Genomic DNA, 12,716 nt, shown 5'->3' with positions numbered 1-12,716 from the left:
CGCCCATTTTTCCTCACTTACAGGGCAAGTTGCGGGAACAAGTAAATAATTAGAATTAGAATTAGATGAGAAAGCCTGTTACCTGGCAAAAAAAACAAGACGCTGTTCGGTTCAGTGGCCAACGTGGGATTTTTCAAGTGACTGTGGAGAAATGAAAGCATTGAAGATTCACCGTTAAAAATCATCATAAATACTGAATATGAATAATTTAATTTATTGATAGCAATGTCATCCACAAGACTTCCAAAAAAAAAAAAACTTATAACAAGGAGTCTGCAGATGCAAACAACCCCTATAAGTCAAGTCCTCCTAACTAACTTCAGTAAAGCATAAGTGCTCACACTACAAAACACTGAACGTGCATGTGAAACGTGACTAATCCTCAGATTTTAACTGTAATCATAGCCTGTCAACACTACAGAACATCCAAAACATATTGCTTAACTTCACCCGACATACATTTCACTTTATGGGTTGCACTTTCAATTTAATTAGCATGTAGCAAAGAGAAACGGCAATGTTTACGTTTTGTCTAAATCATGCTTCTAGTGGCTCAGTGATGGCCACTAGAGGTGCTTCCTCATTGAAGATGTTAATTCTTCATGTTTGGCAACAGCACGGCAAGTATGATGGCGCTGAAAACTATGAATCCTTCTCATCTAAACCCAAACAGGAACTCTCAAACATATAAAATACATATAGATATAAAAATACATATATATTATATATCCAGTACATAAAACGTGCAGTCCTATGCAACTAGCCAGGCCTTAAAAGTTATCCTCAAATGGTGAATTTCTACTCGATGTATACTAATTAATATTATTTTGTTATGGGCAAATGCAAATATTACAAGTTTTAGAATGAAAAGTAAACTGTGTACTTCGTCTTTGAGAGACTTTGCAAACTGACAAGTTGTTATTGTTTCTCATTCAATGTTCCTTTTCTTATCAATCTGACGTCTTACCCAATAAATATATAAGATGTTTAGACTTCAAGACGCCATTTTGTCCCAGATTAATGCAATAACAATTCAAGGCCTAACTTCTAGTCAAAATAAAGATTAACCCATTAGTGACCACAAAGTTTTTCAATCTTCTTACCGTTAAGGACCAGGGCTGTTTCTAAATTTCTGGGGGATTGTGTTTAGCTGTAATTTTCCTCTTACTCATTTTCTGTACCCACACATCATGTCTAAAGATACCATTATTTTCATTACATCATATAATTTACTATAAAAAAAAATTATAAAATATTGTGAAAAAATAACACACTTTTTTGAACTTTGACCCCAAAAATCTTTTACGCATCTACAACCGCCAAAAAGGTTTCTAAATTTTGTCCTGAGTTTAGAAATACCTAATGTTAACATGTTTTTGGAAAGTTATACGGCTTTAAATACAAGTAGCTTTTTCCAAACCGTGTTTTTTTTATTTATTTTTTTAATTAACGCAAGTTACATTGTAACACTGATATCGGTCAGGAATCCCTGAAGACAACTTAAGGTATTAAAAAAATAAAATAATTGAGGATTATTTTGACACACACAGCAATTTAAGAATACATGTACTGAGACCTTTAAGGGTTACTGCCAAAGAACACACCAACATGTGTTCAGCAACATCTCCTGAGTACAGTGATACCACCCATGTATAGGTGTGTCGGGTTCTCTGGGGGCTAAAAGACCTTATTTGGAGGGTGCGCATTCCAGTTTTCCAACTAGGAATTTTCACAGCTGGTCATCATGCACCCATGTCCTATTTGGGACATTTTTGAACCCGCCCAATGTAATTTACCCCCATCAAACCATATATTTTTGAAAATTATACAACCCGGGGTATTCAATATGGGGTATGTCCACTCTTTTTAGTAGCCAATTAGTCACAAACACTGGCCAAAGCTAGCATGTATAGCTGCGGCTACTCCCGTCCTAGGAAGGACCTGGACTCCACCGTGAGCGCCCAAGCCCGTGGAACCAAGATGTGGGCCCTCATCACGGCCTGAAGCAGGAGGGAAGCCTCTCTATACACATTTGTGGCACCACTCCATAACTGCCTCTACGGACCTCGGCTGAGACTGGACTTACAATGCAGGACTTCATAACTACGCCCTGCAGTCTGCTACTTGGCTGTTGCCACTATCTCATATCCCCATACCATTGCATATTGTTATGTGCCTAGCTATAGTTTATGTTGCAGCTAGATTTTTCTTTTTCTTGAAGACCAATGTAATGCTGATGGGGACAGGACGATATACATGGGGGGTAACCATAAGCTGAGCATAAGTATTCTGAGGTGAGGGGATACAATGATAACCATATCTCGTTTGTCATTTATAATTTTTCAGGCAAGTTACACCAGTATTGGTCCATGATATGTTGACCACAAGCACAGTATGAATACAGTGCGGCAAGGCTTTGTTACACAGTGCATTTTAGAAAATTCCCTACCTACGCTGCCAATCACACATAGAAATACTTATGCTTCAACGATATATTATGCGACGATTTCTCACCGCGTACTGCATTGTAGGTGGCCTTAGCTGGTTGCACACTGTCATGTCTACATATACGTCATACTCACCCTATCACACACGTATCCTGTGGCTAAGAAATTTGCTCTGACACCTATACTTTGCCTGATTCCTCATGACATTTTTAGCTACACATGTGTCTATTACTCAAATGTACCTTTAGGAAAATGCCCTGTTTCATTCTGGTTTCCCTCTCCCTATCCACTCTTAATATATGCAGTCTAATCAAAATGCTGATCAACAGTTATGTTTCTCTATGCTATGTTTAATCTTGAACCTACATGTGCTGTTGGGGTATTGTAGGATCTGCTATGTTATTTCCATACACAACAAAAATAAAGATTTACAAAAAAAAAATAGATTATTTTAATGGATTTTTTATGTCTATATTTATTTAATAGAATATTTAAGAGACAAAACTCTATTGCTTCAAAGACAATCCCTATTTTATATTGTAGGTCTCATTAATTTATATAACGTATATTCTCGAGTATAAGCCGACCCGAATATAAGCCGAGGCCCCTAATTTTACCCCAAAAAACTGGGAAAACGTATTGACTCGAGTATAAGACTAGGGTGGGAAATGCAGCAGCTACTGGTAAATTTCTAAATAAAATTATATCCCAAAAAAATTATGTTAATTGAATATTTATTTACAGTGTGTGTGTGTGTGTGTGAGTGCAGTGCGTGTGTGTGAGTGCAGTGCGTGAGTGAGTGCAGTGCGTGAGTGAGTGCAGTGCGTGTGTGTGAGTGCAGTGCGTGTGTGTGAGTGCAGTGCGTGTGTGTGAGTGCAGTGCGTGTGTGAGTGCAGTGCGTGTGTGAGTGCAGTGCGTGTGTGAGTGCAGTGCGTGTGTGAGTGCAGTGCGTGTGTGAGTGCAGTGCGTGTGTGAGTGCAGTGCGTGTGTGAGTGCAGAGCGTGTGTGAGTGCAGAGCGTGTGTGAGTGCAGAGCGTGTGTGAGTGCAGAGCGTGTGTGAGTGCAGAGCGTGTGTGAGTGCAGAGCGTGTGTGAGTGCAGAGCGTGTGTGAGTGCAGAGCGTGTGTGAGTGCGTGTGTGAGTGCAGTGCGTGTGTGGGTGCAGTGCGTGTGGGTGCAGTGCGTGTGTGTGTGAGTGCGTGTGTGTGTTAGTGCGTGCGTGTGTGAGTGCGTGTGTGTGTGTGTGAGTGCAGTGCGTGTGTGTGCAGTGCGTGTGTGAGTGCAGTGCGTGTGTGAGTGCAGTGCGTGTGTGTGTGTGAGTGCAGTGCGTGTGTGTGTGAGTGCAGTGCGTGTGTGTGCAGTGCAGTGCAGTGCGTGTGAGTGCAGTGCAGTGCAGTGCGTGTGAGTGCAGTGCGTGAGTGCGTGTGTGAGTGCAGTGCGTGCGTGTGTGTGAGTGTATGATGCAGTGTGTGTTTGTGTATGTGTTGGTGGGGGGTGGGCATTTTGATTATTGTTCGATTATTATTTATTTTTAAATTATTATTTTAAATTTTTTTTATTATTATTATTATTAATATTTTTTTTTCGTCCCCCCTCCCTGCTTGATACATGGCAGGGAGGGGGGCTCTCCTTCCCTGGTGGTCCAGTGACATTGGTAGTTCAGTGGGGGGAGGGGGGCTGGCAGAGCTGTTACTTACTTCTCCTGCAGCTCCTGTCAGCTCCCTTCTCCTGCGCGCTGGTCCGTGCAGCTCCTCTGTCAGTTCACAGTGTAAGTATCGCGAGAGCCGCACTATGACCCCGCGGCTCTCGCGAGATTTACACTGGGAGCTGACCGAGGTGCTGACCGGGCTGGCGCAGAGGAGAAGGGAGCTGACAGGAGCTGCAGGAGAGGTAAGCGCTCGCTGCCAGCCCCCAGTCTGTATTATGGCAATGTAAATTGCCATAATACAGACATTGACTCGAGTATAAGCCGAGTTGGGGTTTTTCAGCACAAAAAATGTGCTGAAAAACTCGGCTTATACTCGAGTATATACGGTATTTTAAATAGAGGAACTCTTGCTAATTATGTATAGCAGGGCTAACAATACAGATATCTTAGCCATAATAAGTCCTATGCTTTAAGACGTTATAGTGGTAAAAAGGGGAACCGGCTGCAGTTACAATTTTATTTGTTTAAAGAAAATTCCCCTGGTGCAACCTTAGCTAAACTTGTGAAAGCATTTGCTTGAGCAGCTGACTATCACAAACAAAGATTAAAAATACATGTACGTTTATTCATAAAGAGACGCCAGTGTTAGACGCAAAACTTTTTATACTGTCAGTCTATCACAGCTGCCCCTTCGCTGCGCAAGCTAATTAGCCCAGGATCAGGAGGAGAGGCCTGAGATACACCATGAGTGTTAAACTGTTTGAAAACAGTTTAACAGTGAAAAGTAAAGCAGAGTCAGGACTTCGGGCACCATAACTTCTTCACTGACATATAGTGGTTATGGTGCCTTGAGCATTCATGTAACAACATTTATATTTGCCCAAGAACATGCCTCTGGTGGCTGTCAGTCCTAATTTCACAGAATTGCTGCCCAGGGTTAATTTTTCTCCAAGGTTCTCCTTGAGATATGTAGATGATGCACAACATTACTGTGGTGTATTTAACCATATTGTGTCTTTGTTTCTCACCATAACCTTTTTTAGTACTAAATTATATGCTAAAAGAAAAAAATACTTAATTTCCGATACCAGAACAATCACCACCACGAGACCCAAACAGTTTAGCTGCAATGCACCTGTTTTTTTGGCATCTGAATTATTGGATGAACACCGCTACTCCGGTATATACATATATACATACATACACACACACACACACACACACACACACACCTCTCTCTCTCAATATTATATATATATATATATATATATATATATATATATCCACATCTCTCTCTTTCTCTCAATATATATCTCTTTATATATCCACATCTCTCTCAATATATATCCACATCTCTCTCTCTCTCTCTCAATATATATATATATATATATCCACATCTCTCTCTCTCAATATATATCTTTATATATCCACATCTCTCTCTCAATATATATCTTTATATATCCACATCTCTCTCTCAATATATATCTTTATATATCCACATCTCTCTCTCTCTATCAATATATATCTTTATATATCCACATCTCTCTCTCTCAATATATATCTTTATATATCCACATCTCTCTCTCTCTCTCAATATATCTCTTTATATATCCACATCTCTCTCTATATATTTCTCTGTATATATCCACATCTCTCTCTATATATTTCTCTGTATATATCCACATCTCTCTATATTTCTCACTCTATATATCCACATGTTTCTCTCTATATTTTCTATCTACCTCTAATCTATATATACACATACATTTCTTCCAATTTGTCACCAAAACGAGGCATTGAAACATAGTCAGCTGTCCTAACAGACATGGCCACGTGAGCTTATGTAACAGCAGAGATCTGCCATAGAGTGCTTCATGGAAGGGTGCTCAGATCAACAGAAAAATAACATGCTTTCACAGTGAAACAGCCCATTCCTGATCCAACATGCAGCTGCTGCACTGTGACCTGCAACCCTGAGCAGAACAGAGCTTACAGTGTACATCACTGAAATAAACCACACAATACACACTTACAACATCCTGTATAGCTATTAGATACAGATCCACACTTACTGCATCCTGTATAGCTATTAGATACAGATACACACTTACTACATCCTGTAGAGCTATCAGATACAGATACACACTTACTACATCCTGTATAGCTATTAGATACAGATACACACTTACTACATCCTGCATAGCTATCAGATACAGATACACACTTACTACATCCTGTAGAGCAGTGCTCCCCAACCTTTTTATCGCCGCGGACCGGTAAACATTTGATAATTTTTCCGTGGCCCACTTGTTTTGATTTAATAAGACAAAAAAAACCCAAAGTCACATATATTAAAAAAAACACGCAGACACATACATAGTCAGAAAATCACAAACACAGTCACATAAAGACATAGACTCAAAATTGTGTGTATGTGTGTGTGAGCGGTGCAGTGTGTATGTGAGGGTGGCAGTGTGTGTGAGAGTTGCAGTGTGTGTGTGGGGGGCAGTGTTTGTGGGGCAGTGTGTGTAGTGTGTGTATGGGGGAAATGTTTGTGGGGCAGTGTGTGTAGTGTGTGTATGGGGGCAGTGTTTGTGGGGCAGTGTGTGCAGTGTGTGTATGGGGGCAGTGTTTGTGGGGCAGTGTGTGTAGTGTGTGTATGGGGCAGTGTGTGTAGTGTGTGTATGGGGCAGTGTGTGTATGGGGCAGTGTGTGTATGGGGCAGTGTGTGTAGTGTGTTTATGGGGCAGTGTTTGTGGGGCAGTGTGTGTAGTGTGTGTATGGGGGAAATGTTTGTGGGGCAGTGTGTGTAGTGTGTGTATGGGGCAGTGTGTGTAGTGTGTGTATGGGGCAGTGTGTGTATGGGGCAGTGTGTGTATGGGGCAGTGTGTGTAGTGTGTTTGTGGGGCAGTGTGTGCAGTCTGTGTATGGGGCAGTGTTTGTAGTGTGTGTATGGGGCAGTGTTTGTGGGGCAGTGTGTGTATGGGGACAGTGTTTGTGGGGCAGTGTGTGTAGTGTGTGTATGGGGCAATGTGTGTAGTGTGTGTATGGGGCAGTGTTTGTGGGGCAGTGTGTGTAGTGTGTGCATGGGGGCAGTGTTTGTGGGGCAATGTGTGTAGTGTGTATGGGGCAGTGTTTGTGGGGCAATGTGTGTAGTGTGTATGGGGCAGTGTTTGTGGGGCAATGTGTGTAGTGTGTATGGGGCAGTGTTTGTGGGGCAATGTGTGTAGTGTGTGTATGGGGCAGTGTGTGTAGTGTGTGCATGGGGGCAGTGTTTGTGGGGCAATGTGTGTAGTGTGTGCATGGGGCAGTGTTTGTAGTGTGTATGGGGCAGTGTTTGTGGGGCAGTGTGTGTAGTGTGTGTGTGTGTGGGCAGTGTGTGTATGGGGCGTAAGGAGGCTTTTTTAAAATTTATTTAATTAAAATTAATATATTCATGTCCCCCCTCCCTTCTTACCTTTACTGGGAGGAGGGGGGACATTTCTTAGTCCCTGGTGGTCCGGTGGGGAATCCCTGGTGGTCCGGTGGTGGTGAGGTGAACTCTAGCCCAGTTACAGGGCTAGAGTTCACTCTCGCGAGATTTGGAGCGTTGCCGTGGTTACCGCGGCAACGCTCCAAATCTCGCGAGAGGAGGACCCGGAGGAGCTGCAGGTAAGAGCTTCCGGGTCCTCTCTCACTCCCCTGCCGGCTGCCAGCAATGTGCCTGCAGACCGGGGAGGGAGATCTCTGATCTCCCCTCCGGTCCGCAGGCACATTGCAGGGCTGGCACTTGGGCAATGCCAGCCCTGCATTAGCCGGCAGGCTCGCACACCCCTGGGCGGCCCGGTACCGTTTGATCCACGGACCGGTACCGGTCCGCGGCCCGGGGGTTGGGGAACACTGCTGTAGAGCTATCAGATACAGATCCACACTTACTACATCCTGTATAGCTATTAGATACAGATACACACTTACTGCATCCTGTATAGCTATTAGATACAGATACACACTTACTACATCCTGTATAGCTATCAGATACAGATACACACTTACTACATCCTGCATAGCTATCAGATACAGATACACACTTACTACATCCTGCATAGCTATTAAATACAGATACACACTTACTACATCCTGTATAGCTATTAAATACAGATACACACTTACTACATCCTGTATAACTATTAGATACAGATCCACACTTATTACATCCTGCATAGCTATTAGATACAGATCCACACTTACTACATCCTGTATAGCCATCAGATACACACTTACTACATACTGTATAGCTATTAGATACAGATTGATACACACTTACTACATACTGTATAGCTATTAGATACAGATTGATACACACTTACTACATACTGTATAGCTATTAGATACAGATTGATACACACTTACTACATACTGTATAGCTATTAGATACAGATTGATACACACTTACTACATACTGTATAGCTATTAGATACAGACAGATACACACTTACTAGATACTGTATAGCTATTAGATACAGACTGATACACACTTACTACATACTGTATAGCTATTAGATACAGATTGATACACACTTATTACATACTGTATAGCTATTAGATACAGACAGATACACACTTACTAGATACTGTATAGCTATTAGATACAGATTGATACACACTTACTACATACTGTATAGCTATTAGATACAGATTGATACACACTTATTACATACTGTGTAGCTATTAGATACAGACAGATACACACTTACTAGATACTGTATAGCTATTAGATACAGATTGATACACACTTACTACATACTGTACAGCTATTCGATACAGATTGAGACACACTACATACTGTATAGCCATTAGATACAGATAGATACACACTTACTAGATACTGGATATTTATTAGAGATTAGATACAGACCGATACAGTTACTACATACTGTATAGCTATTAGATACAGATTGATACACACTTACTACATACTGTATAGCTATTAGATACAGATAGATACACACTACATACTGTATAGCTCTTAGATACAGATTGATACACACTTACTACATACTGTATAGCTATTAGATACAGACAGATACACACTTACTAGATACTGTATAGCTATTAGATACAGATTGATACACACTTACTACATACTGTATAGCTATTAGATACAGATTGATACACACTTACTAGATACTGTATACCTATTAGATACAGATTGATACACACTTACTACATACTGTATAGCTATTAGATACAGATAGATACACACTACATACTGTATAGCTCTTAGATACAGATTGATACACACTTACTACATACTGTATAGCTCTTAGATACAGATAGATACAAACTTACTAGATACTGGATAGTTATTAGAGATTAGATATAGTTACTAAATACTGTAAAGCTACTGTATAGCTATTAGATACAGATATATACTCACTAACTAGATACTGGATAGTTATTAGATACAAATATATATATATATATCTAGATAGATCAATATATGTTGGTACAGCTGGTTAAGCAAAGAGGGAGAATAAAAACAGACCTAAATTCTATTTCACCTAAAAAAAAAAAAAAATCCTTATGTGGTTGGTTTCTTCTTCTACATAAAATCTAACAGTGTTCTCGTTAGTCTGAATCAGAGATCATGGTTTCTCTAATGAATCTATTCTATGTACATAGCATTCACTTGGCATAGATTTCAAAACAGAACATAAAGAGGAAGTTGCTCAAATTTTATGGATTATTCCTAATTGTAAAGGTTAGTGGTCACTAGTATACACTATAATAAACAATTTTTTTCCATTGTATCCCGATTTGAAAACAGATTACAAACGTAGAAAGACTTTATGTCAAAAAGAAGACCGCAAAAAAATACATTATATATTATTAGTCTGTCCTTAATGAATGTAGGTAGTCTGAAAAATCTAGCTCCCACTCACACTGCTGAGCAATTACATCGGACTATGAGACAGCATGCCACCTCTCCCTCTCCCCTTCAATAAAATTAAATGAATAAATAAAACTAAAGCAACCAATATTGTAGTAAATTCTTTGCTCTTTTCCATGTGAAGAGTAACGTTTATTTAAAACCGCATATTGGTTTTTTTTTAGATAAGGTTGTTTTGTTAAAGTTGTTATTTCATTTACACATTTATATTTTCGGATTTTCACTAAATCAGGAAGAGAATACACTTTTAGAGCTAGCGCTGGCAAAACGTTGAAGGCATCGTATTTGAATCCTCTTGAAGTCGGACAATATAACATTCACATTTCAAACAAAACCAAACCTAATTCTTACTCTTGTTCTTTCTCCAGATCATCGAAATACTGAATCAGGTATGTTGCAATGTCGTACAATTCCTCATATATGTAGGGTTCCCGAAAACACGTAGGTAGTGACTAGGAAGAAAAAATAAAAACAGTATTGAGACATAATATTTCAGAACAGGATTTATCTATTGTCATAATTTCCTAGTAAAACGTTAACAGTTTTATCAATTAAAGAAGAAAAAAAAATATTCACCTTCCCTACCCCCCCCCCAAAACACCCACAGTATGGATTATAGTAAGACAAGAAGGTGTACGTAAAACAAAGGAGATGGAAAGTAATCCTGTTGCATGAACTGCTGCCAGTCTCATTGTAATGTAACAGGCAAAAAAATAAATAACAATTCTAAATAGCGGTTGTCCATAGATCTACTCAATTATTGTATATTTCTTTCACTTAGTTTGTAGCCAACTGCAAGGAATGGCAAACACCGCTTCGCCAATAAGCCAAACTGCCCCTAATGTGACAACTGCCAGGAACTCAAACCGCATTATTCACTGAAGGGAGAATTCAGGGCGAATTCACAGTGAATTTAGAATTTAAGGTGAAATTAGCTAAACTGGAAACATTCTCAATGTCAGTCTTGCTTCCCGTTTGGTTACTCTGGCCTTAAATTTGAAATTCACTTTGAATTCTCACTTTAGTGAATAACTGTGAATTTTAAAATAACACTCCAAACACCTAAAGTATACTAGCTTGCTTAAGTGTTTGATGTGTTTAGATCTCCCCCCCCACCCCCCCCTCCCATTTTACAAAAAAGTGCAGATTTAATAGTAATTGACACTTTCATAAATTAACCTGGTTACACCCTCCTAGCTATGGTGTTCCCTTAGGAAAAATCTGGAAATTCATTTTTAATTACTAACAATTTTCACTTTCGTGAAAAGCCCTGTGTAACGTCATTGGACCAAGCTAAGCTCCCCTCTGCCTACGCACACATCGTACAGGAACACCTTATATAGAAGTCGTCATTTCTTCAGACAGAATTGATCATTATTCGACAAAGTGAGAATTTTCGGCAATTCAAAGTAAATTTGAATTTAAGGCCAAAATATTCAACCTGAAAGAATTAACCAAGTCAGCGATGCTTACATTTAGGATATTGTGGCCTTAAATTTGCAATTCACTGCCTGTCTATCACGCCAAACTAAAGATTAAAATCTCTTTAGAGCCCAAAATGTGAAAATATTGGTAGTACCAGTTCTTTCTCCAAACTGAGTCTGATATTTTGTCCATACTGGATATTGCAGATAGAAATCCTTATAACCACCATAAAGCCAATGGCTTAAAGGAAAGCTATAATATTAGGAATACAAAAAACCTTTTAACACTTACCCAATGCCAGCGCTAATGTTCCATGAAGAACCATGTGTGCGCATCAGGCCTTCCCCATAGGAAAGCACTGTTTTAACACTGCAATGTTTTAAGGTTAATTGAGATGAAGAAGTCTGCATCTATAGTGTCCCTTTAACACGATGGATCCAAAAACGTTTGGAAGAATTAAAGCAAGCTCAAAGTAATCAGGTTTGTCTTCACAAATTATGGACTTCGAGACCAAACCAATCTATGATCCATCTTTTAATTTAAATAAAACCGTGTCAATTTACCTTTATCCTAGGAAGGTGCTTTAAATCATCGAGGTAAAATAACTCCACATCATGGGGTCTGCCTTCTACCTCAAAAATATATGCTGGAATGAGTTGGTTTAGAACTGGCATAGCGAAATATTCAGCAAATTCATTACAGTTGATTGTGGCAGACATCAAAATTACCTGCAAAATAGGAAGGGATCTTTATTCATCTAGATGATACTACACACATTATTCGGGACATTGACGATGCAAAAAAAATGGATAAAGATTCATTTGAAGGACGCCGTAGTGAACTAATAAAGAAAAGAGATGCTAACAATTAGGGGTAGGAAAAATAGAGGGTAGGAAAGAAGGAAGCAAGGGGTAGCATAGAGGGGGATGTTTTTGGTTGTATTAAGTACATATATAAAGTATATTGAATTTATTTTTTTATACTTTATTAGCTCTCTCTCCAATTTACTTTTGTATGCCTTATGAGAAATAGCACACCCAACAAAGAAGGTTTTAGGTATTAACACAGTTGAAAGCTGTTGAAATTAATGTATATACACATACATACATGTAGAAGTGTTTAAACTAAAGACTGAAATGAATGAGAATCTAGTAAAATGTTATAAGTACTGGCAGCGATGCGCCACTAATAATTTCACATCACCGTTGGTGAGTTGAGCATGGATCCACACGAAACAAGTGAATCTCACCATGCAGAAAAACAAATCTA

General features: G+C 39.4%; 1 protein-coding gene across 1 annotated transcript in view; it reads right to left on the bottom strand.

Annotated features, from left to right (window-relative positions):
* The window catches only part of TDRD9 (tudor domain containing 9), a 117,259-nt gene that overhangs the window by 64,594 nt on the left and 39,949 nt on the right, over positions 1-12,716 (bottom strand). The window contains exons 7-9 of the mRNA XM_063439181.1: positions 12,011-12,175; positions 10,374-10,474; positions 83-141 (exon numbers count right to left, since the gene is read on the bottom strand). Coding sequence (XP_063295251.1) covers positions 83-141; positions 10,374-10,474; positions 12,011-12,175 — 325 coding nt within the window. The remainder of the gene's footprint in view (positions 1-82; positions 142-10,373; positions 10,475-12,010; positions 12,176-12,716) is intronic.

Source organism: Pelobates fuscus, chromosome 13 (assembly GCF_036172605.1).
Source record: "Pelobates fuscus isolate aPelFus1 chromosome 13, aPelFus1.pri, whole genome shotgun sequence".
Lineage (NCBI taxonomy): Eukaryota > Metazoa > Chordata > Amphibia > Anura > Pelobatidae > Pelobates > Pelobates fuscus.
This window is presented reverse-complemented; position numbering and strand designations above follow the sequence as displayed.